The sequence below is a fragment of the Eptatretus burgeri genome, chromosome 10 (genome assembly GCF_056783735.1).
Source record: "Eptatretus burgeri isolate ZD-2024b chromosome 10, Ebu_testis_v1, whole genome shotgun sequence".
NCBI lineage: Eukaryota > Metazoa > Chordata > Myxini > Myxiniformes > Myxinidae > Eptatretus > Eptatretus burgeri.
This window is the reverse complement of record NC_140970.1, coordinates 2,923,759-2,949,294: the sequence shown is the minus strand read 5'-3', so window position 1 is coordinate 2,949,294 and position 25,536 is coordinate 2,923,759. Positions and strand designations below refer to the sequence as shown.

At 42.9% G+C, this 25,536-nt stretch overlaps 2 protein-coding genes across 8 annotated transcripts in view; one reads left to right on the top strand and one right to left on the bottom strand.

Moving 5' to 3' along the window:
- UXS1 (UDP-glucuronate decarboxylase 1) overlaps positions 1-18,195 on the top strand; it is a 32,196-nt gene extending 14,001 nt beyond the window's left edge. For all 4 annotated transcript variants that reach the window (XM_085896843.1, XM_085896845.1, XM_085896844.1 and 1 more), the window contains 10 exons: positions 4,790-4,970; positions 5,165-5,269; positions 5,370-5,429; positions 8,181-8,302; positions 8,520-8,639; positions 10,470-10,513; positions 10,657-10,717; positions 12,173-12,230; positions 12,702-12,805; positions 17,523-18,195. In XM_085896843.1, the coding sequence (XP_085752969.1) occupies positions 4,790-4,970; positions 5,165-5,269; positions 5,370-5,429; positions 8,181-8,302; positions 8,520-8,639; positions 10,470-10,513; positions 10,657-10,717; positions 12,173-12,230; positions 12,702-12,805; positions 17,523-17,651 (984 nt within the window). In that variant the 3' untranslated portion in view covers positions 17,652-18,195. The remainder of the gene's footprint in view (positions 1-4,789; positions 4,971-5,164; positions 5,270-5,369; positions 5,430-8,180; positions 8,303-8,519; positions 8,640-10,469; positions 10,514-10,656; positions 10,718-12,172; positions 12,231-12,701; positions 12,806-17,522) is intronic.
- The window catches only part of LOC147017822 (cytoplasmic protein NCK2-like), a 27,531-nt gene continuing 20,169 nt past the window's right edge, over positions 18,175-25,536 (bottom strand). For 3 of the 4 annotated variants that reach the window (XM_085896841.1, XM_085896840.1, XM_085896839.1), the window contains exons 2-4: positions 20,334-20,604; positions 19,426-20,237; positions 18,175-19,325 (exon numbers count right to left, since the gene is read on the bottom strand). In XM_085896841.1, coding sequence (XP_085752967.1) covers positions 19,131-19,325; positions 19,426-20,237; positions 20,334-20,559 — 1,233 coding nt within the window. In that variant the 5' untranslated portion in view covers positions 20,560-20,604 and the 3' untranslated portion in view covers positions 18,175-19,130. Of the gene's footprint in view, positions 19,326-19,425; positions 20,238-20,333; positions 21,087-25,536 lie in introns of those variants that run through there. The other variant, XM_085896838.1, reaches the window with a different exon arrangement.

Below are 25,536 nucleotides of genomic sequence, written 5' to 3'. Positions count from 1 at the left end.
TAAACATTTTGTACATAATTCATTTTATAGGTACAGTCCAGTGTTCTAAAGGTTTGATACATGGCGTACGATGTGGTTGAGTGGTTAATGACTTGTTTTGATATTACGGAATAGTTGAAGTCCACTGACTGGAGTGCATTCAATTGCCGGCGCCTCTCATTCTTACCAACCCGCACTTGGCAAGAGTGGAAAGGTATGCCGAATGCCTCTCGGTGTGAGTTGAGGGAGTTCTTTGTCCTGTAGTGGACTCTCATAGGCTGATTTACAGTCATAGGTAACATGGTGTGGTGTATGTGGGGAGGATGGAGGGGGGAGAAAAATAAATGGAGACAGTGTGATTTCTGTTGCTTTCTGGGCCACGTTATTTTTTGTGATGATGGTACTTTCAGTTAAATGATGCAAGGGGGAGTGATTTGCCATTCAGGTGATTAATAAGAGAGATGAAAAAGGGAGGGTGTTGGATGTGGGTGGAGACATGATGGCAAGAGGGAGGAGGAGCTTGTGGGGCCAGTTTATTGTAGTTGTCCATAGTCCACACATTTTCTTGATTTTGTATTTGTGTTACATTTGCTTTGTATGCATGTCTGTCTCGGGTGCTTTGCCTGAAGCTGCCAAATGCATTATCATGATGAGGATTATACTGGGTGGTTTGCCTTCTGCCTTTGCAGATGTAATTGGGGAAGAAATTTGTAATCTGTTAAGGGTGTCGGAGAAAACTTATCTCTTCTTCCTCGAAAGACACCAAGGGAGATTTATTATGTACCAACAACCAGTGCTGGCAGATTGGTGTCTGGAGGGGCAGTGCACTTTGTGTTGCAACGCCCTGCCTGCGAAGCACCAATCGGACCATTTGTAGTTGGGCCAGGAATTTGAATCCATGTATATGCCTGCAAGATTTATAAATTTCAGATGTTTGTCATTGCTGTACAAAATTTTAAAGTGCACATGAGGGTCAATACAAAAGTAATGCCTCTTATTTTTCAGTTCATAACCAAAGCATCGTCGGAAAGCTATGTGAGATCACAATGAAAGGTTTGTTCTTTCTGCCCATTTTCAGTTAGTGGCCCTGTGATTGGTCACATGACAAGCTTTCAAAATGGCTGGCCCCTCAAGATGTGCATATGAAGCAGAGAATGATTATTGAATTTATTAGTGTGGAAGAGGTTCCTCCAGTGGATATTCATAGGCATTTAAAGAATGTGTGCGACGACTCCACCATTGGATGTGAGCACCGTTCGCCATTGACCAAAGTGTTTCAAGAGCTGGTAAACCGATATGGACAAGCCTCAAAGTGGTCGACCTATAACCGCATTGACACCGGAAAACAAGTCTGATTGATTTACTCGGTAAAGTGCATTGCAGTTGATGGAGGACTATGTGGGGAAAAAACAACTTCATATTTACCGCATATGTATGCATATTTGCTGTAATTTTCATTGTAATTGTAATTGTATTTTGTAAGAAATAAAATAAGTGGCATTACTTTTGTACCGACCCTTGTGTGTGTTTCAAAAGTTAGTTTACTGTGAATATATAATGTCACACACACATACAAAGATTGAGGCTCATTGAGGAGGTAATGTACTGACAGTGGTACCTCAGTCGGACATGATAAGCAAGGGAAATGAACAAAGCAAATAGGAAGTGTAAATTTAGGCAAAATGGGCATTTCAAGCTTTACGACAAATGTCCCACTGGTTTTGCAATAACTGGTTGCGAGTTCACCATGAAGGATTAAATTCTAGTTGATGTTAGAATATGGTCACAGTCAAAGTGGCAGGTCAAATTTTGGAAATATGTGACTTTAAAAGTCTACAAGTAAATCTATTGAATGAACATTGACAAAACATGCTGGACATGTCGACCTTGAAACATAGACATCACGCCAGAGGATATTTTTGGTGAATTTGTGTTAAAATTGACCATCTCGGTTGCAGATTAAAATATCCCATATTGCTTATTATGAAATTTTTGCATTGCACGGACGCGCGCGTTGGCTGGTCTTGGACTCGGACCAAGTGGTATGGGTCGTTTGGGTTATTTGGGCTGCAACAAATGTTATCTCACACCAGTCTAAGTACGGTATGTATGTATCTGCACATGTTAGTTTATTTGTTTTCACCAAAAAGGGTCTTTAAAATAAGTGTTTGACAATGGTATCCAGCATTGCAGAGTTGGGGGTTCGAACTATGAAGATCACATTATTATTATTATTATTATTATTATTAGAAGCACCCGCCTCCTATGGGAGCTGCAAGAGGGGGTTGTCATGTTATTATTTATCCCATAGCAGAGTACCCACCTTATGGGGGATTTTGTTCCAAGAGCATGCAGCATGTTCTTCTGACGCATCCCTTTATTTGGGCAGTGTATAAGCAACAGACCACTGCCTCGATCGCTCCCGAAAATTAAATTAATCCAGTTATGTATATAAAGCGAAAACATGCGTACTGCTTATGTGCACATATAATACATTGTGGTTGTGTATAGCTCGGATAATTCCAATTGCACCCACCCTCCCCCTAAAGGAAGAAAATGTCAAGGTGGGCTCAAATAATTATTTTCAAAACTTGATGGAATCAAATGAAACTTGCACACGCACAACTTCAGGGTGCCTCCATTAATCCCTGACAGTTTCAGCTTCCTTGGTGAAAATCCTCTCAGAGGAGTAGATGATGTACATACGTACATATGCTTGCTCCATTCTACAATACTGTACATACAGTAGATTATTATTATTATCATCATAGTTGCAGCTTCCTGATTTGTTACAATAGCTTGTTTACTGTTCAATTGTTCGTTTATATTCCCACGGCTATTTATTTGTCGTTGATTGACAACAGTATTTGAGTCTTTCATTGTTTGGCGATTTGAGTAGTGATGCAGGGCAAAGGCATTGTTTTTGAAGTTTGTAGAGAATAAGGGAAGCCTGAAATGAGAGGAATGGGATCCATTTTGACTTGCTGAATGATTGTGTGTGCGTGCACAAAATGTGAAGATTGTGAAGGATTGAGAGGTCTTGTTGTCGAGGGAATGGTGAAAGTTGCTTTTCAGATGAGAGATGGCTGTGAGCACGCATGCCAGGTTATCGTTAACATCGGCAGTAGTTTCATCTCCCCTCTCACTGCTTCGTCACCAAACTTCCTTGACATACTTAACAGTCTTACAATTCTGCTTCTGCTTTAAATTTGCTTGTGACTCCTTTTATTCTATCCTGCTGGTCTAGTGTAGACTTTTTGCTCAAATTGTTCGCCCTGACATTCTGGTGGTGTGGAGCTTCAATACCAACTTGTGGGATTATTGTTGCCTCGTTTATTCTGTTTGTCATGGGGTAGTAGTAGTAGTAGTAGTAGTAGTAGTAGTGGTGGTGGTGGTGTCATCTGGTCCTATCAAAATCTCATTCCATCCCATCACTCATCCTTTAAAAATAAGAAATAAAAAATTATGGGGAGTTAGCCAATCACAAGGCCTGAAGGCCATTTAAAGGTGGGGGGTTCAAAAAAAAAATTTGTTTCCAGTAATCTCAGGCTCATGGAGGAGCTTCTCCATGTATCATGTGCAGGAAAAATAACATTAGGAGATATCTGTGTATTCTTACATGAATTAATAGTAGATTGGACTTTGAACCAGACTTGGTGGTGTAATGGTTAGAGTGTCCACGATGAGTCTGGGAGGTCGGTGGTTAAAACCCCGGCTGAGTCGAACCAAAGAGTCCAAAAAACATTGTGCAAGCTTTGATAGGCCTAATGGCCTCCTCGTGCTTTAGGTTACTTGTCGAGGAGCTCTAAATTAAATTAGTTAGCGATGGATTAACATGATGTGCCTGGAATTTGAACCTGGGTTCCCTGCATGAGCCAAAGGTTCAGATGGGAAGACTGGCAACCCAACTCATCCATTCACGTGCAATGTCTTTGGCTCCCTGATCCCCTTTGATCGTGTGTCTGTGAACCTGCTGCCCTTGTTTAAGTTCTCCCTTATAGACCTGGTCTTCTGTATTAAATAAATTGTGTCATTGCGATTCCACCAACAAATCGTTTGCCTGAGTTGACTGAGGTACTGCTTTTTTGGGGTTTTCGTTCCAAGGAGATGACCCTTGCTCCTTTTCTCTTAACCACCCATGGCCTGATCCAACGTCGCACACTGTACGTGCGAATGCATTGTCAGCTCTGAATTGCGATCTAAAAGGAGAAAGTGACCGAGCTGTATAAGTGGAATTTTATTTTAAGACATGGGTGTGGATTCATTTGAATCCGACAATTGAATAAGGGGCGGTGTGTGAGATGTGGCACGTTTGGTGGTGCCACCGTTAGGAGAAAATTGCAAGACATGGGGCAGCAAGTAACGAGACGTCGAACCGGTACGATGTTCGAAGGTTCACAAGCGTAGGACACGCAAAGCAATTCTCTCCCATCGCAGGGAAGAATGTGATTGGCTGGAAACCTCATTGTGTGAGATGAACATCTATGCCTAAGTTTTACTCGTCAGGAAAGTTCGATCATCATTGGGAGGGAGAGAAACCTTTTTTTTTGTTTTGACTTCTTAAGCATGGAAATGTGTACATCCCTTGGTCTGTAGTTGCTTGTGTTGGAACGCTAACCTTGGAGCATGTATGATGTATGCTAAAGCACATGCTACTGCTCAGAGCTGTCGCGACGTCATATTGGACAAGGTGCGAGAGCAGGGAATAACGTCCAGCTTTCTCGGCTTCTTCATCGATCTTGTTGGCGACGCCCTCGATCGCTACTTTTTTCTCTGCTTGTTCCCACCTGGTGTCCTTGTCCATTTCTAGATAACAGGTGGTGCTGGATTTGTAGGTTCTCACCTAGCAGACAAGCTCATGATGGATGGGTACGAGGTGACTGTGGTGGACAACTTCTTCACGGGACGACGACGCAATGTGGACCACTGGCTCGGCCACGGAAACTTTGAGCTGATCAACCATGACGTGGTCGAACCGCTTTTCATTGAAGGTGTGACCAAACGATAGCTGGAGAGTGTGCCTATGGTTTTAACACGTTTTGCCTGGAATCTTCTTCAGTGTTTGCACCTGAAATGACTCTCGTATCTACTCGTATACGGCTTTTGTAAGGTTCACAACCTTCTGGGGTTTGAATTTTAAATTTGTTTTTGTTTTTTTTTTTGCATGTTTTACTTTTTACCTTAGTGGATCAGATCTACCACTTAGCCTCTCCTGCTTCGCCGCCAAACTACATGTACAACCCAATCAAAACACTCAAAACCAACACCATTGGCACCCTAAACATGCTGGGTGAGTTGTGCCTCAAACTTGGGTGGGGGTGCAATTTGATCCAAGGTTTCGGCCTATCGCTCTCGTTTAACTGATTTGATGCCTCCAATTGTTTGTCCAGGTCTTGCGAAGAGAGTCGGAGCGAGGCTGCTGTTTGCTTCCACATCGGAGGTTTACGGTGGTATGTACAATCGTACCAGGTCGTTTCCTGAAATTGAAGGGCAAATGAACTTTGTTAAACTTGAAATGTTTTGTCTTATTGCACTTTGGTTGTCGTCGGTATCGTCGTCGTACCAAACTCCTTTGCAGAGTATTGGTGCTGACAAAGCACTTCCTGGGGAAGGGATAGGGTTAGGGTTGTGTTGAGCAGTTTGGTTGTGCTCGGCTCTTTGCCATTGCTTTCCTCGGAGTTGTCAATCAGGGCAGATGGGTCCTCCACCTTGATGTTCATCCAATGGATGGCATGCACATTGATGTCTTACCTTACCTTGTGTGCGGGCAGAACTCCAGGGTGACAGTTTACAGCTGAGCCAAGATTCTAAACCCAGGCTAGACAGCTCTGAGGCGAGTATGCTTCCCTCGAGGACATTAGGCTACCCTCCCAGCCCAAACCGTGTTTGGAGAATGCAATGGGATTGCCACACACTGGCTGTGATTTTTTATTTTTTTTTTTTTTTTGTGGATTAAGGATGCTTGTGCAGTTGTGATTGGAAAATTGCATCCTGTGACTCAGGGGAAGAAAACAACTTTTGTGTGTGTGAACATTTTGTGAACTCATAATCAGAGAAATGAGTGCATTTGACAAAGTGAGTGATGCCATTACTTTTCAAACCCTTTTATCATTGCCTGCTGCTCCGTTCCTATTTCCATGAACGGTGCTGAGTGGGCTTGCACCACGCGCATTGCAAGTGTCTGGACTGCAGGATGAGCAAATGGAACCATTCGTCATTGAAACTGATGTGTGGTTATTTCGTCACTGTTGTAGACCTACTTCACAAGAACCTCTCAGACCAAAGACTAGTTTGTCATCGTCGGAGCAAGTCCAAAAAAGCTTTGATCTCACGTACGAGCCCGTACATGACACTACATTGACTTGGTTGTCTTTGGAATACCTAATCATGTCGTGCCACATTGCCTTTTCCTGCCCATGCACACGGATCAAACGTCGTCTGCCTGCTCACCGGAACAGCTGGCTCACAATTGGTCTGCAATGCAAATGGTTCCACCGGAGCTTGGAAAACAGACGAAAACAAAATTGCATCCAAGTGGATCCGATCCAGGCCTAGCTGAACCACAGGTGGTAAAACGATGTTTGTTTGGAGACTAGAAAACAGGTTGGATCTCTGCAACTACCCCAACCACAACCCTCATGCAGTTGTTAGGGCGACTGGCTTAGGATCCTGGGGTTCTGAGTTTGAGCCTCGTTGGCTTCTGAATTAACACCAGGTGGGGTTGACTCAGCCTGTCATTCTTCCGAGGTCGGTGAAATGAGTACCAGTGTACTGGTAGAGGGACACAGCATCAGCGGCACAGCCACGATTCCAAGAAATGATAGCTACCTGGCAGCCAAGCTGCCATACGCAAGAACAGAACAGAATGCAAACAAGAAGTTTGTATCTAGTGATTAGTTCTCTCCTAAGTTTGTTCATTGTGACAATCGAAGTGAAAATTCAACTCGAACTGTGGCTTAAGCAGAATCTTATAAAATGCAAGCACAGTGTCAATGTTTTGTTCGGCCACAGTTGGGATAGTCTTTGCTTCTCGTAATCTTCTTGTTTAGGTTAAGGATACAAAGGAAAAGCTTGATTTACAAAGCACCAATTCCACATTTTGTGAGATACCAGAAGCTGAGCTCTGTTTGATGGTAGTCGATGAATGTTAGCAAAATATTCTTCAAAACCTTGTACGTGCTGTGACGTTTTGTCCAGGGAAACTGGGTTTGTTTCACAACCAAGCTGTCCGGCATTCGCACTGTCAGACAATATAATGGAGATATCTCGCTTTGGTGTCACTCTTCAAATGCAATTCACAAGATTCAGCGTACAGCGGGTTGGCTGATTCCACAGTTGGCATGGTTCGGTTGTGAAGAAATCATTTTAAAATATGCACTTCTTTGATGAGGTTTGGGGGGGGTTATGGTTTTTCCAGCCTAATTGCACAACTCGACTCCTTTCTTCAACAAAGAGACAAAATAAGTTGACTGAATGCCAAATGAATGAATGACAAAGAAGAGGACGTCAGACATGCACAGTAAACCGTAAGAGAGCTGGTATAGGGGAGGGTTAATGGGGGTACAAATGATATGTGGGGTCGACGGTAGTGGGCAGCACGACATTGCCAGTGCTGTGAAGCACTGGAGATGAGAGTTGGGATGACTGAGTGGAGATGAGGGGAATACATACCTTTTGGAATCCTGGTGAAGCTCATGTCATATCGCCATTAATGATATCACACACGACGTCAGATTGTGTCCCATATTTGCCTGAACAGCTCGGCACATTCCTTCTTCCCTAAATGATTGCTCGATTTATTTTGGCAACAGTTGCAAATGTTGGAAAAGTTTTCTAAAATAGGTCAAGGTTAAAAGTCCAGGTCCCAACTGGAAAGGCACAGATTGGCCAAAGAGTTTGCAATCAAGATCATTATTGATCCCCCGGGACGGATCAAACAAACCTTCATTTCGTTGATGTGTGGCATTTGCTCGTTTACAGTATTTTCGAGTTAAGCATTCGTCTTGGAGTCTGGTCCCGTTTGTGCATGTTGGTATTCACAGTTTGTAATTTTGAGTATTTGGTTTTTGAGGAACTAAAAATCTTATTTGCCTTTTACCCCAAGGCTAGCAAAGTGTCTTTTTGCTTTTTTAAACACTGACATTGTCATGTCTTTCCTCTTTATTCTCTTCCCTCCCCTTACAATCCTGGACAATACCCAGACCCTGAGCAACACCCTCAGCCAGAGAGTTACTGGGGCAATGTCAACCCGATTGGACCACGGGCATGCTATGATGAAGGCAAGAGGGTTGCTGAGACGATGTGCTATGCCTACCAAAAGCAGGTCAGTTCCATGCCTTTAAAACCCTCGAAAACTGAAATGCACTTTATTTCGTTACGTATGAACTTTGACCCAGCTGTGCATGCAATCAGCCATCAACCTGATGGATCCAATGCTTCCTTTCCTCAGTTGCTGCGACCATTAATGTGAATCATTTTTCTGCACACACTCTGCAAATTCTAATTGTAATGTCGAACTGGAATTTAACTCTCGACACCAGGAGGGGGTGGATGTGCGCGTGGCTCGTATCTTCAACACGTTTGGGCCAAGGATGCACATGGACGATGGCCGTGTCGTCAGCAACTTTATTCTGCAAGCTCTGCAGGGGCAGCCCCTCACTGTGCGTACACTTGGGGATGGGAATTGTTTGAGGTTTCAGAGATGGGAGGATGTTGTTGCATAACGAGGGGTGTGTGAAAGAGCTTGGAGCATTGGTGAGGTCAAGGAATTTTTAAGCACTACAAGGAAAGCTGAGGCTGGAGAAACATTTTGAGACGCCTAAGATGAGATGACATCGAGTAGCGAAGTGTTCTTTGTAAAGGACATTTTCACAAAAGCGGGTCAGGTAACGGTAAAGACTGTGCGAGAATTTTTATCAAGCATATATTGCCCAGTCAGTGCAGAGGCCTTAAGCCAAAAAAAAAAAATGTTGCATTGGCATAACGGGTCACTGAAAAATAGGGTAGGTCGGTCGGGATCTTTTTTTTTTTTTTTTTCCTAATAAATCCCTCCCAAAATCTCCCCCGGCTCGAGTACCACCCTTTTTGTCGGCGGGTTCTGTCCGAAACACTTCCGGGTTTTTGCGATCGCGATCGCAATCAACAAGATACTTGAAATCGATAGCAAAAAATCAAAAAAAAAAACGTAGGGTCGGCGGAATTTTTAGGGTCGGGCGGGTTACGCCAATGCAACATTTTTTTTTTTTTTGGCCTTATGGTGAAGTTTACTCCCGTTTTCCGCTACTCCGAAAAAAATTATTGCTTCACAATATCAAAAACAGTGTTGCATGCAATCAACTTCGAAGTGTCATATTTTCCATTCCGTTACCTATCCAAAGTGAGACTTGGCTATTTTGGAACATCGTAGCATTCTAATCACATGGCAATATGACTTGAAATATATATATATATATATATATATATATATATATATATATATATATATATATATATATATATATATATATATGTAGTATCATTGCTTCCACTATGCAGAAAGCAGTAGTTTCGTCACCTCGGACGCTCAAGGTAATTGAGAGAATCAAAAAAAAATTGAAACATTCGTCGTTTCAATTTCTTTACCGTTTACAGTCTTCCAGTAATTTCAGTTCGGAGTTCTAATACCAGGAGTCGCCACAAGCAATCACGTGACAAAGTTTTCTGCCGCCATTTTATAACCGAAATTAAAACGGTTAGAAGTGACAAATCGACAGTATCATAAGGTAAAGCTATGTCACACATATTGAACTTCTTTACCGTTACCGCCATATATTGCTCCATGTCTTGGCTGTTGTGTGAGCTTTGACATAAGTCTTTAGCAAGTGATATATGGTCCAGTTTCCCTGAATCCGAAGTCCGTTTTTTCTTTGGATCAAGAAAAAAAATCTGGCTTGATGTTCTTTACCGTTACCATTTTGGCTCTTCTCCGTTACCTGTGTAACGACCGTTACCTGTTGTAAAGAAACGATCGGGCTGCCATTTCTCGAACTACTCTCGATCCTGCGTTGCTGACACCATTTGAACATTTTTCTAGGCCTTAAGGGGTTCAAGCACTATTTCGAGAATATCAAAGAAGATTTTTTGAGTTTGTTCTTTACCGTCACTTAACCGCTTTTGTGAAAATGTCACGTAACCTTTTATCATCCTAAGTACAGCCTGAAAGCAAAAATACTTCTGAGAGCAGCTAAAAACATAACTGTTTGCACTTTTATAAGTTTGTAAAAAAAACAAAAAACATCTGCTGGAACCTGTCTGCATTGATTTTGTTTTTAAGAAAGAGCAATTTGTGTAATTAGCCACAAAAGAGGAAACACACACTCATATTTTTTTTTTGTTATAAGCCTGAAATGCGTGTTCCTTAATCTCTCTTGTGAGACATGATCCACAGTTCCTGCTCTGAAGATTTCCCTTTTCCTCATCATAACTGTAACCTTCTGTCTGCACATCTCCAGGTCTATGGCTCTGGGTCACACACTCGTTCCTTTCAGTATGTGAGGTAAGCGCTTTCCTCCCCCCATCCCCCAAACCGAACCATTCTGACAAAACCGACATTCATAACACCCAACTGCTGTTGCTTTGCTTTGCATCCTGCACCCATTGATACGCACACTCAATTTGGTGTGTCTGGTGTTCACCCAGTGACCTTGTTAATGGATTGGTGGCGCTGATGAATAGCAATGTAAGCAGCCCTGTGAATCTGGTACGTGGCACCCTGTCCTATTGCACGTATTCTCCCGTGTAGTCGGTGTGATGGAAAGCGATGCTGGGCTCAAGCACGTTAAAGTGTATCATTTCAGAACCTTGTGTGTCATCATGGCAAAGCTGCATCAATGATGCCTCATGATGTCATTGTGATTTGCTAAATTCTGATTCATTTATTCTTGAGGCACGGCCTGTGTCATGGGGGTCCATTGGATGAGGGTGTGACGAGTATAGCATGATCCCAAAGACCATTTTTTACAATAATGACGCAAAGCTCCATTAGTTTGTGTATGAGCTCCATTATGAGCTCCACAAAGCTCCATTAGAAACCTCGTTTCCATGCATCACTCAACCCGGGTTGAAAACCGTGCTGACCCCCAGACTGCATTTCCATGTCATTTAGCTATCCCAGTTTTGACTGTGAAAGTGAGCTCGCCTGCACTCCACCCTGACCTTTTTCCAAAACATGCATACACGTGGGATGGAGGCAGGTCAAACAGGTGATTGGTCGGTCTACATGCACTGTGAATTGAACCAACAGGGTGGAAGCCATTTTTTTTGAATAAGATCTCATTTCTCCTTTGGCACCTTTTGAAAGTACTGAGGAGGCAGGAAAGAAGGGAGAGGTTGCAAAAGATTAAGATGAGCTTATCATGACGATACACGTTCAAGGTCTGGAATTGCTCATAGATGGAACATTTATCTCGGGCCTAGCAGCCGACCTAAGACCATAGACTCGACTAGCAAAGCCCAGGTGGGTTTGTCTGACGTGTGCTGCGATGCCTGAGAGAGTGCCTGTGTCTGTGAGCAGTATGTAACTTGAATGTGTTACTCTTCTTCGCTGTGAGCTCCCGTCTTAATATTTTGCCTACCTCTTTCCGTCTATTTACTTGATGCTTTTAAAAGGCAAAGATTACTCCTTGCTTGGTGAGAATGGCCGACATGCATCAAAAATGCCAACTGAAGGGAAACGAGAGTTTGTTTTCCCTCGGCTCTGATGATCATAAGCAGACTGCAGAAGAACCTGGGTTCGGCAGCACGGTTTCCAACCTGGGTTGAGCAGTGCATGGAAACAAAGTGGCGGTAGCATTCCTTGTTCTTACCATGGAGTCACCAGCTGGCCATAGCATATATGCACTGCTGACAAAACAAACGTGGATGGGAGGAAAAGGAAAGGCCTTCACAAATAAAAACGAGTATTTCTACAACTATGGAATCAGATTTATTTCCATTGTGGCCGGTTTTGGCACCATGTAAAATGGACCATGAGAGGTGCTGGATAGTCTCATTTAAAAACTCATGATTTTTAGCAGTTTAATTTTTTTTGAGATTTAGTATGAGCACAGAATTGAACAGATGTTTGCAAGACTAATTCTCATTTCCTACTCCTCACATTCTGGATATGTAATTGGTTTAAACACCAATTATACATTTCTTTCATACCTTTTACCAGGGAAATCCAGAAGAGCATTCCATCATGGAGTTTGCTACTATCATCCGTGACTTGGTTGGTAGGTTTGCAATCCACGAGCATTAAACGAACGTGGCAGTCGGTCCCGTCATAAATGTTAACACGTGGCCGGGCCTCATGATGCTAAATGAGAACTATTGAGGATTTGCAGTGAATGTGATATGAAAGTCAGGTTGGCTTGTAGTTTGTCTTGCATTTTGTTTTTGCTTTTAACATACTGTATGTGTGGGTGTAAGGTGGGTGGAAGTTGCTCAGCTGATAAAAGGAGAGGCATTTTAGCAGATAGAGAGGAGGTTTGTGATTGGAGAGAAGGAAAAGTTGGGTTGATTGACATGGGAGGGAAAGAAGGAACATGTGACAAAATAATGGGGGAGGGGGGAGTGAGGAAGGTAGGTAGGGAATCACAAATTCCAATTTATTTGCTTACTTGTGCAACACCTCTCATCCTAAAAGTTTACGGTACTTGGGAGTTTCCTTTGTGAATGTATTTTGTCTCATCGCTCCACCACAGGCAGCAAAAGCCGGATAGCAAACCTTCCTGAAGTTCCCGACGATCCACAGCGCCGGAACCCAGCGATAGAAAAGGCTGAAAGGCTACTGGGGTGGAGACCAGTGGTGAGAACAATGACCGAGTACCTTTTGTCTCAATTGACAAGTAATTGTTTTTGTTTTATCATCCTCGTGCCACTTGAAACATAAGCCTGCCGATATGCAGTCTTATTGGTTTGGGGTGACAATCTGGACTGGTCGCCACTCCGGTGCACTCACATACTCGAAAAAGTGTGCAGGAACTGGGAATTTGATCAGTGTACCAGTGATGGCTCGCTTATGATTCCCGAAAGGACACCACAAGATCTTTAACATCCACCAATTAATGCTGGCAGACGGGACACCCAGTTTAATGTCCTGATGGACAAGTACTGTCCTGCTTGTAAAACACCAGGATGACAGTTTATAGCTGGTTTGAGATTTAAACCGATCCAATAGAGCTCAGATGTGAGTGTGCGTACCTTGAGTAGTGGAGCAGCAGGGGCCAGAAAAGAGGCTTATTTTGTGAGATACCCACACCAGCAGTACCACATTTTCCAATGTGGTTATTATTGACCACCTACTATCCCTGTACATGAAAACCAATGATGCCAGTCTGGGAAATGGTGACATTCTGAGAAATAGGTCAATTAAGGTCGTTGACCCCTGAATTTGGCAATATTTACTAAAACTGATATAGTTTATATAATTTTCATGTTACAATACCTTGATATACATCAAACTGATCTGAAGACAATAGGCTATAATATGCAATTACAAAAAAAAACATGTGGCTGATAATTGTAAGTGCAGAACCAATTTTATTACAAATTTTGCCCCCAAAATCCAAATTTTCGCATTTTTCAAATACTTTTAGCATTACTCAGCACTTGCATAATTTAAAAGTATCAAATATTAAGCATTAAAAAGTTTATCTCGGGTCTGCTGCAATTATTCATATATAATATATTCTATTATCTTAAAGGTAAATCATATTTTCATCACATTTTGTCCAAGATGTCTGAAAATACCTGAAAATGGTATTATTCAATACTCATGGCAAATGACCATTAATTTCATATGAAATGTCTGAAATAATATATTGTTGTAAGGAATTATAATTGTTGATGAGTACATCAATAACACAAAGGGATAGATCCAGTCCAAGATGTCTGAAAATACCTGAAAATGGTATTATTCAATACTCATGGCAAATGACCATTAATTTCATATGAAATGTCTTTGAAAAAATATATTGTTGTAAGGAATTATAATTGTTGATAAGTATATCAATAACACACAGGGATAGATCCAGAATTTTTGGAAGGGGTGGGGGAGGGGGTTACAAATACCTTTGTACTAACACCCCCTTCCTCAATATCACTAAATACATATGCACTAAAAAAGTGCCACCCCTAAACCCTGAACCAACCTTAAAATAATGCCCCTGACAAAGAATATTGGATTATATAAGATGATCCCATATGCCACAATAATCCTGAGATGACCCCCACATTCCTGAGATGGTCCCCACATGTGGCACTGCTATAAATAGCACTCATTAGCCATGAGTTTACAATGTATATGAAATTAGGTCAGTCACACTTGAACAGATGTGATAGACTACACATACTGCAGCATGTTTTATGTGACACCCTCTTCTCCGTTAAAATGTAAGTATGAAAATATTTGTTTTTATTTTTTTTTTTAATTATGAATAGTCTTGTGATGAAGATATATTACCATGTAGCAAATTTTCTGCTGGAAAAACATGTGGTATACTGAATATTTTGCCTACAGGCTGTTGAGCTGGGGTTAAATAGTATTGTCATGAGAATGTGTCTAAAATGGAAGTCATTACTGCATAAATTTTATGTAAGGTACATGGTGTTGTGAAAAATAACCCCCCTAAAAGAATAAAGTCCTATGAATAGGGTTTATCCCAAGGTCTAAAATACTTATGAATTTACTTTGAATTATTTTCAATTTAGTGGATTAAATAGACTTATTCTGCCAAACTATTGGTGACCAATATTTTTATGCTTGCAGGCAGATCCACATTTTGTCTTAGTGTACTCAAGATTACTTCAACAGCACTGAACAGTCTATTATTACAATATGGATGCAGAATTTGACACTGCTCCCATTGCCAAGAAAGCTAAGGGAGAAGATACCATTGACATTGATGTCTTTTCTGCACAAAATCCTTTTCATCAAAGGAACAGCCAGTCGCTCCAGTTCTTAACAAACTACGGTCCTTATTCTCAGCATGCAGATAACGGAATGACTCAGTTAGTCAGAAACTTTTGGCCCATGAATCTGATATAATTTCTGGAACAGTGGTGTTCAGGTATCACAGACAATGCAGATCAACATATGTAAGCCAACATCACATCAGAAGAGCTATTAAAACAGTTGATAACTCTGATGTAGTTTTGGATGATGGTGTTAATTCTAGTAGTGTTAAGGGTGATGGTGCAAGTGGTGGGTGTGCCAACCACTTTACAAGATCCAAGGCATCAGTTGTGAAGTTTGACTGGAAATCTTGCCGTTTCATCTGTAGTGATCCTTGCAGCTCAAAGCACCGATTATCTTGGTCCATGGTAGTCATCTCTGAAAGATGACCCTGAGCATCCCAACATGTACACCCGAGTTCTTCAAGCTGCAAAGACTAAGCAAGATGATGACATGATAACCAGACTTCAGGGTGTACCCAATGGTGATCTGGTTGCCATTGAGGCTCGTTACCACAAACAAAAGTCATGCTACATCAACTATGTTAGTGGTCGCTCTATCACTGCAAGTCAGAACAGAAAGCAACAATTTTCTGCACACAGTACATCAGTGAGGAGACTGATCAGTGAGTTTACATCACCCATCATTGAACACAGACAAATATTCTTCCTGAGCACCTTGAGAAAGCAGTTCTTGGAGATCCTTGCTGAAGAGGGAGTGGACCATCTAGGTTCATACACATCCTATAATCTCAAAAGACAACTTATAAAATTGTGGCCAGATGTTGCATTCATGCCACAACCAGGCAAGTCAGATCTTGTTTGTTCTTCAAAGACAACAGTAGGAGATGCTTTGCAAAAGGCATACGAGATGTCAAAAGTTTTGAGGGAAGTAGCTGAGGATGAAGAGACAAGTTTGAAGACAGATTTGACATCATCAATGGTCGATGAAAGCATTGTTCCAGCCTCTTGGTCTGCTAGGATCTGATGAGCAAAACATTTCAAAGGAGATAGAAATGGCAGCCACAACGTTTGTTGGCTACATGTATGGCAAGACAAACTGCATGTCATTGAATGCCCTGAGGTGTCAGAAGACTGGACAGAGGAACATCCAGGGAAAGAAACTACCACAACAGAAGACGCTTTCAGTCTGCATCTACTTCGCTCTGCTTATCAGCTGTTAATATGGAGACAAGCTGCTTACCCTTCTCCAACCTTACCTGATGCAACAGCATATGGCTTCGAACACAGCCCAGGTGGCACTGGTCTCCAGCCTCAAATGATGAGTGAATCGCCAGCTGCTCCAGAGTTGTTAAATGACCTTGTGTGTGACTGTCAACCCAATACCTGTGCAGTGGAGTGTTCTTGCTTGGAGAGTGGCCAACCATGCACAGCAGCATGCACCTGTGAAGCCTTGGTGGATGGAGGGGACAAATCATGTTCAAATCCCTTTACTCTCTCTGCATTTTACAGTGATAATTCAGACTCAGATGCAGACTAGATATCAACATAATATTGACAGTTTCCTGGCATTTATCTTAGTAACTGATAATTTTGTTAGAAAGATTGCATTTGATGCCAAAAGTGGAGTTTGTACAAACAGCCATTATAGTCCTCAACATTTATTTGAAATTTATTTTCAACAAAGTACATTGAAAAATTACCATTTAAAAAATATTTATAGTATATAAGAATTTGTACCCCCCCCCCATTTACACAAATCCTGGATCCATCCTTGTGTGTTGTTGATATACTCATCAACAAATATAATTCCTTGTGACAATATAATATTTGAAACAAAATTTTCTCTTAATAAATATGAAATTAATCAAGTTAATGGTCATATGCCATGAGTTCTGAATAATACCATTTTCAGGTATTTTCAGGCATCTTGGACAAAATGTGATGAAAATGTGATTTACACTCAAGATAATACAATGTATTATATATGAATAATTGCAGCAGACTCGAGAGAAACTTTTTAATGCTTAATATTTGATACTTTTATATTATGCATGTGATGAGTGATGCTAAAAGTATATGAAAAATTTGAAAATTGGGATTTTTGGGGCAAAATTTGTGATAAAATTTGTTCTGTACTTAATATTTTCAGCCACATGTTCTTTTTTGTTATTGCATGTTATAGCCTATTGTCTTAGGATCAGTTTGATGTATATCAAGGTATTGTAACATGAAAATTATAAAAACTCTAGCCGTTTTAGTAAATATTGCCAAATTCAGGGGTCAACGACCTTAATTGACTCATTTCTCAGAATGCCACCATTTCCCAGACTGGCATCATTGGTTTTCATGTACAGGGATAGTAGGTGGTCAATAATAACCACATTAGAAAATGTGGTACTGCTGGTGTGGGTATCTCCCTCTTTTGGTGGCCCCTGCTGTTCCACTATAGGTCGAAGCTATTCTGCCAGACCAGTTTTGACTGGTTGAGCAATTGTTATTGGTACAATTTCAGTTGTGCGGAGCAGATGCTAAAAACTATGACGACGTGATGTAGATCTACCTTCAGGAGTAATGAGCTGAATGATTTCCGTGTGTCTGAGATGCAGGTTCCGTTGCACGAGGGATTGAATCGGACCATTGCTTACTTCCGCCGTGAATTGCAGTTACAAGCCGATGAGTATCGACCACGAGCTCGCCTTGCCCGGACGAGGCACCAGCCGTTGCACCGGCTGTAGAAGTGGCCTGTCAATCTCTGCACTCAAAAAGGGGGACAATGTGGGAAAGTGTAGTGCGAATGTGAGTGCACCAGAGAGTGTATTTGGTCATACCACGGTGGTAGCATATTGTTGTTACCATGGTCTTTGTTGGACTATCTTTGCCTTGGGCATAGTGAGGACAGAGCTTGGGGGTCATCATGTACAAGGCCTGTTTTGGAGTCTTCAGCAGGGGTGTGTGTTTGTGGGTTTTAGTCCATGTGCATGTGAGTGGTTTAAAAAAAAAACAACAAAAAAAACTGCTTCATTGAAGATATCTCAAATTTGAGAATTTTTCTTCCCCCCATCTGACCTGTAGAAAGAGGTGATAAACTTGCGGCTCGTGGCAGTTCCCGTGCCAAACATCGAAAGGTTGAAGGTCAGAACCTCGTGTTCACAATTTTCTTGGTTCCTTATCATGGGAGTTTTGCTGTTCTGTATCTTTTCTCCAAACATTTCACATGAACTCACTCCTGTAGCACCTTTGGAATAAATCCATCACCTGTCATTCCTGGCAGTCCGATAACTGTCACCTTTATTGAAACGAACACGTGCTGTGGATAGGAATAAGCACGAGAGATAACTTGCACAATACAATAGTAACCACCATACAACTTCTGGCCAACATTGTGGATTTTTAATCATTGAAGCTGTTACTTCAGGGTGGCCCTCATAAGAGCAACCTTCTTTATAAAGGACTTCAGCATTGGGATTAAAAGAAAATATGTTCTTCTGGTTGCACTGTAACAACACCCACACCCCCACCCCCCAAATTTGAGGTCTTGTGGACATTGTAGAAGACAATCTAGTGTAAACGTTAAAAATCATGCTTACCTTAGTTGATCTTATATCTTCCTGATGTGTCTTCAACTCATGTGCAAAAGATAGCCATTTGTATTTGAGCACCTCTACTCTAACATCCACCCTGGAATGGCAGTTTTTTTTAAATATAAATACAAAATACCTTTCACTTTCCATCTAAAAGAACCGTCCTGCGAGCCGTCAGTTTAGCCCTAATACAAGCCTTAGTGTCAACGCATCTCTAGTGCAGGGGTGTGATTGCAACGGCTGTGCAGGGTGCACGAGTGATTAGACAGTGTGGTTTAAACGAGTGCCTCATCAAGGGCCTGGGATATCCATTGTAATGGGATTGGGGGTGGGGGGGAATGGGGGCAGGGGAGGGTGGAAAATTGACAATCACTAACACTTTCCAGTAAAAAGTAATCGAATAAGGCTCCAACATCATTGTTTGTTATACGAATAGCACAGCTTAAGTACATTCCATCATGAAGTACTGCACCCCAACAATTGCCAAAGTGTCCCCCGACTCCCCCCACCCCCAATCATGTCCATAAGTTCACCACCCTAACCTGGCCGATCTCTTCATTCAAAGTCCAGCCTGAAGGCAAAACTATGCCTACCGGAGCTGGACTCAGCTGAGCATGCCTTGGCCTGGCAATGTTACTGAAGGGGTTTGACAAGGTACAGCTTGTCTCCAGCGTCATTTGTAAATATAGGGGCTTTCTTGTAGTGTTCCACAAGCGTGTCGAGTGAGGCAAACTGCCTCTGCCCAATGAAGAATATGCCATCTTGGCTCTGCACCTTAAAATGCTTGTTCTTGCGACTTGCCTTGAGCGAAATGGAAAAATCATTGGGCTGGGGAGGGTTTGCACAGATTGTCACAGCAGCATGAGGCAAGTGCTCAGTTGGGTACACCAAACAGGCTATCTAAATGAATAAAAATAAAACGACATACCGATGACTCACTGTCTCGTACAATGAAGTCTCCATCCTGTCCACGCTCATTCAACAAGGCTTCGGCCTGCTGCCTTGACATCCGTCCGTGGTACCACGGCCTGCTCCACAACACACTAGCAGCCATCCCTGAACTCCCGACCCCATTAGCAGCACTTCCTGCCGGATCCCACTGTGGCCCAGGCCCAACACCAAGCCCCAATTCCTGTACGTAGTTCCTGGGCACAAGGCCTGTGCTGCCATCAGTTTTGCGGCAACGCCACCACTCTGGATCATTTTCCGGCTTCTCCAAAACCTCCATCGTTTCACCACGTGCAAAGCGCAGCTCTTCGGGATTCCCAGAGTTGTATGGATAGAGGGCTTGTACACAGGGTAGGGTCTTTGTGGCTCCAGCAGCTTCAGAGCATTGTGCCAGAGATGCCAAGATGTCAGCCTCACCCCCACCGCTGGGCACCTCATCTGGCACGACGTAGTTGGAAGGAAACCACCCAACGCACCCATCCAGCTGGCCCTTCCACCAGCCATCACTGCATTTCTCCAGAACGGTAACACTTGCACCCTTCACAAGTGTCAATTCGTCATCACGCTCTGCATTGTAGCCAAACTTCACATATACTGTGGGCAGCGGACCATGAACACCGTTGCCTGGCACAGGCCCTCCAACCCCTGCAGCCGCTGCATTGCCCATTCCTCCATCAGCACTAGATAGTCCTCCACGGAGCATCGGCCCCTCATAGATGGGACCCTCGGAGTCGTTCAAGTGACCCATCACACCCTCACGTGGTCCAGACTTAGACCGGCCTTTACCAATACCTACAGAGATAAAAGGAAAACGCACAGTGAAGGTACAGCAATGCCATTGGACAAGTTGCAAATCATCGCAAATCGACAGAAAGATCACTCTCTTACCCAGCGTGTCCTTCAATTGCTTCACAAAACTTCCTTTCCGAACATTGTTTTTCCTTTCCACGAAATTTGAGGGCACAAACCCCGTCTCATTGCTCAAATTCCGGACCCTCCACCAAGATTTTGAGTCGTCCAGTAACCAGAGGGTCTCGTGCCGCCGAATGTTCAGTTCTTGTTCTTGCTGGGCCTCGTAGTCCCACTTGGCAACCACCAATGGCTCATCCCCCATGCTGTCGTCACATTGGTGGGCGGTAGAGGTCTCGCTGCACCTACCCTGCAGCACCGAGAACATCAAGTTAGCTCTTATACCAAACATTATCAGCATGAAGCTAGGCAGTAAAAAAAGAAATTAAAAAAATTCCTTCAAAATGGAGATTCATGGAAAAGTGAGATGATCAAGGCAAGGAGGGTGGTGGCAGTCATTTCTTGTACACGGAGCCATGCTCAGGTTGTTTATGAAGTCTCGGAAGTAAATGTGACCTTCACAAGAATAACGGGACTGGGATGGTGCCACCAACATTATTGTTCCACCGAATGGCAGAAAGGGGGTATCAACGGCCCAGGAGAGGAAAATTGACCCCCTGGACCTCTAATGGCAGGGTGATGCTGAAGCATCCTTTAGCCAGTTTAGAATCTCATCAGGCTCTCGGTACACAATGTCCCTTTCATGTCTTTTGGATCGTACTGATATAGAACACGTCCACAATCAAATACCAAGAGATGGGACAGCAGTTACCCGAATGATGGTGTACTTAATTGTGCGATACAGTACCTGCAAACACCAGGATAGGTTTATCGTCAGGAAGGGAATGGACGACCTCTAAAATATCCTGTCAGCCATGTTTTCAACCAACAGGGTGGGGGGTGAAGCAAGAAGGGAAAACATGTGAGGATCATTTCCACAGCCAGTTGGTGTTTCACAGCTGCCAGGATGGCTGATTAGAGCCACAAAAGCCTGCCTGTTGTGGTGGTGGTACTGGGAGTAGGGAAGGGGTGCATTTGAGGGTTTGGCACCAACAACCATTCAATCAGCCGCTTGTCCACACATGTTCATGGAACGCCATCCAAAATTCCAACCCTGTGGCTATCTTTAGCAAGCCATGCTTTTTATCATATCTTCAAGCAGGCTTAAATGAAAGCTCTTGAAAATGCTTGTGAATGAGAAAAACAAATATCCAAAATGCACAAGGAAATTAAATTTTCCTATCTGGAAAAGTTGTTGGTGATAATGGTTAGTGGTGGTACCACTCCACATAGCCACAGATGTGGGGTTTGGGGAGGTGGGGAAGGATGGTATTATTGGCCAAGTTAAAAAAAAAACACCCCAAACATTATTCCGAGACAAAATATCTTATATTTCCTGTGGGTATAGGAGCGAGTCGAACACCACCAGAGAGACATGTTATCCTCAAGCAGACATGATGTCATCAAATGGGATTTGTTCGGATTAGCATCTGCATTCACAAGCGTTATTGTCCTGGTTTGGCGATGGCAGAAACACGTCATGCTGGGAGTTGCCATGACTGGGTGTTCACTATGAGGTGGACGATTTTGAAATTATCTCTTGGTTAACCAGCCGTCTCAACATGATATTATATTAACCCTTATTCAAACAAAATTTCCGGTTAAGTTCATGGTTCAAGAGGAAGGTTCTTCCATCTCATCCAATACACGAAACTACAAATCCTCTTCATGGAAAGTTCAATGTTTCGTTGCCTTTAAGGGAAACTCAGATTGGTCATTGAGTAAAGGATATTCCCCATATCGTGGGGCCTCAACCCTTTATTCACCACCATGAGACTTGTGATTATATCTCTCGGGTGTCAACCATCTGCATGGACTGAATACTCCTAACAGGTAGATGAATCGAGTGGCTGTTTATGGTTACAAACTAGAACGTCACTCAGTAGAGCGCATACCTCCACCAGACTGAGTGGTTTACGTTTTGTATCCCACTGATAGGCCGGATCTGCGTCCAGACCTGAACCCAAATCGAATCTGCTTGTTCTCATCACCCACCCATTTCATCAACTAAGTTTTGTCACAACTTTTTGAGATATCGTGCTATGTATCGTTGTTGGTCCGATCTTTCAATGGTGAAGAATAACTTTTAAAAATTCTCGGATCCAAATTCGGATCTTCAAAATCTAATCAATTTGTCGTGGTCACACACCCAACCTGTCCACCAAGTTTCATCCGAATCCATCCACAACTTTTTGAGATACCCCACATACAGACAGACAGACAAACATAACCTCCTTCCACCTTCGGTGGTGGAGGTAACAAACCATGAAGGAGAAGGAAAGTAACTGTCCTGGTGAGATATACAGTAAGAAGTAAAAAAAACGTGTTTAATGTAAAACGATGTGGGGATGGTATTACAACAATAATGTATTTAAACAAGGTAGGGATGGTCACAAGAGATGATCATGTGAAAACATCCCAACATCGGGCTTTGAATGATGGTTGTTCCTGCAAATTTTACACATCCCTCTCCATTTGGGTTCACAATCACCACAATACACGAGCTGAATCGTGTGTGTGTGTGTGTATGTGTGTGTGTATGTGTGTGTGTATGTGTGTGTGTATGTGTGTGTGTATGTGTGTGTGTATGTGTGTGTGTATGTGTGTGTGTATGTGTGTGTATGTGTGTGTGTGTATGTGTGTGTGTATGTGTGTGTGTATGTGTGTATGTGTGTGTGTATGTGTGTGTGTATGTGTGTGTGTATGTGTGTGTGTATGTGTGTGTGTATGTGTGTGTGTATGTGTGTGTGTATGTGTGTGTGTATGTGTGTGTGTGTGTGTATGTGTGTGTGTATGTGTGTGTCTGTGTGTATATGAGAGTGTGTGTGCGTGCGTTTTCATTTCATATTTCACTGGTCAAATTCAGACGTGGAAACAATTAACACACACTATCATTGAAAATGGATGCGGGGAAGGACAGGACACAGTTATTATTCAAAGACAGGTGTTGGGAAGGTTTCACATGATCATTTCTTGTGACCATCCCTGCTTTATTTACATTCTTGTTGGCATATCGACCTCACATGCTTTTACTAAAAATAAATAAATTACTATTACCCATTTCTGTACTTTTTACCTCTGCCCCCAAAAGGTGGAAAGGTGGACAGAGGTTATATTTTCACCCCTGTCTGTCTGTTTGTATACAGGATATCTCAACAAGTTGTGGATGGACGGGATGAAATTTTGTGGACAGGTTCGGTTTCTTTTTGTGAAGATCAGGATCAGGATCCGACCATTAGAATTTTGAAAGTGATTCTTCACCATTGAGAGGAGGAGATTGGCTCTGTGCAGAGCGTTGGTGCTGCTGAAGCAGTCTCCTTGGGTATTGGGCACAATCCTGGACGGGTCACCACTCCGACACAGGCTACCAGCATGCTGGCACTCATTTTGCGGACCACGGAAGGATGACAGGCCGAGTCAGCCACCTGGTATTAATTCAACAGCCGAGTGGGATTTGAACTCAGGACCCTAGGATCCAAAGCCCACCACCCAAACCATAAAGCCAACACCAGGCACACACCATTGAGAGATAAGGCTAAAAACGATATATGGCACGATATCTCAAAAAGTTGCGGATGGATTCGGACGTTAGGGCTGGATAAATGTTCATGCTATCATATAATGGACAATGGGCAGCAATAATATTACACTGATATCCACATCCACGGCAAATGGGTGTGATTGGCCCTCAGCCAATTGTCACCGCGGGCCCGCCCCCACCAGGCTAAATGACAGGTGTTGTCCCACCCACCGTTCTTGGCCCCTCAACGACCGACACCGACATATACAGCTTTGCTTACTTTGTGGAATCCTTTCAAATGATGAAAGTTTTGAGTAGTCATGGACCTTCCCACTCTAAAATACAGTAGATTGGTGTTTAAACCAAGTCCTAAATTTTAACCAATTTTGAGTGAGGCTGTCTGAAAAGAATGATTACAAACAAGCTGTTAGGGGTCCATCAGTTTTGTCGCTCTGCGATGCTGTCCAAGAGTTTCAAGAATGCTGCTTGGGGTGAAATCCTCCGCACAATACTCGGAGGTACCTTATCGGTTTATAATTTGCATCTTGATCGATTTGTGTTGGATTAAACCTATGGAGTGTCCGTGCCATCTACTGACGTCCTGGTACCATCATGTCTTGCCTTTTCATTCTTATTCACTCCCATCTCCGGCCACATCGTTGCACGGCATCAGCAGCCACCTGTCAACGATGCTCATCTCAGCTGAACTGGTTATACAAATTTTGTGATCAGACACATGGTTAGTGAAAAGACAAAAATGTCTTACAATACAAGGTTTATACATCAAAAAGCCAGATGAAAAAAATATAGAGTGAGGGCAGGAAGAAGGAAGGGGTCTTTCAGTCGGAGTAGTTCATTTGCATCCAATGGTCTCCCCGGAAAGGTAGTGGCAGCAAAAAGAGTGGGTATTAAACCGGAATTATATAGGTACCGAGAAGCGTTGTAGATAGAGGGGTATGTGGACGTTGGTGGGACTGGCAAGCAGCTAGGGTATCGATGGGTGATGGTGATTGTTGTGGGACTGACTGAAAAGCAGCTTGGGTATCGATGGGTGATCGTGATTGTTGTGAGACTGGTAAGCAGCTTGGTATGGATTGGTGATGGTGATTGTTGTGGGATTGGTTGGCAGTTTGGGTATGGATGGGTGATGATTGTTGTGGGACTGGTTGGCAATTTGGGTATGGATTGGTGATGGTGATTGTTGTGGGACTGGTTGGTAGTTTGGGTATGGATGAGTGATGGTGATTGTTGTGGGACTGGTTGGTAGTTTGGGTAGGGATGGGTGATGGTGATTGTTGTGGGACTGTTAAGCAACTTGGGTATGGATGGGTGATGGTGATTGTTGTGGGACTGGTTGGCAGCTTGGGTATGGATTGGTGATGGTGATTGTTGTCGGAGTGGTTGCTAGTTTGGGTATGGATGGGTGATGGTGATTGTTGTGGGACTGGTTGGTAGTTTTGGTATGGATTGGTGATGGTGATTGTTGTGGGACTGGTTGGTAGTTTGGGTATGGATGGGTGATGGTGATTGTTGTGGGACTGGAAAGCAGCTTGGGTATGCATGGGTGATGGTGATTGTTGTGGGACTGGTTGGTAGTTTGGGTATGCATGGGTGATGGTGATTGTTGTGGGAATGGTAAGCAGCTTGGGTGTGGATGGGTGA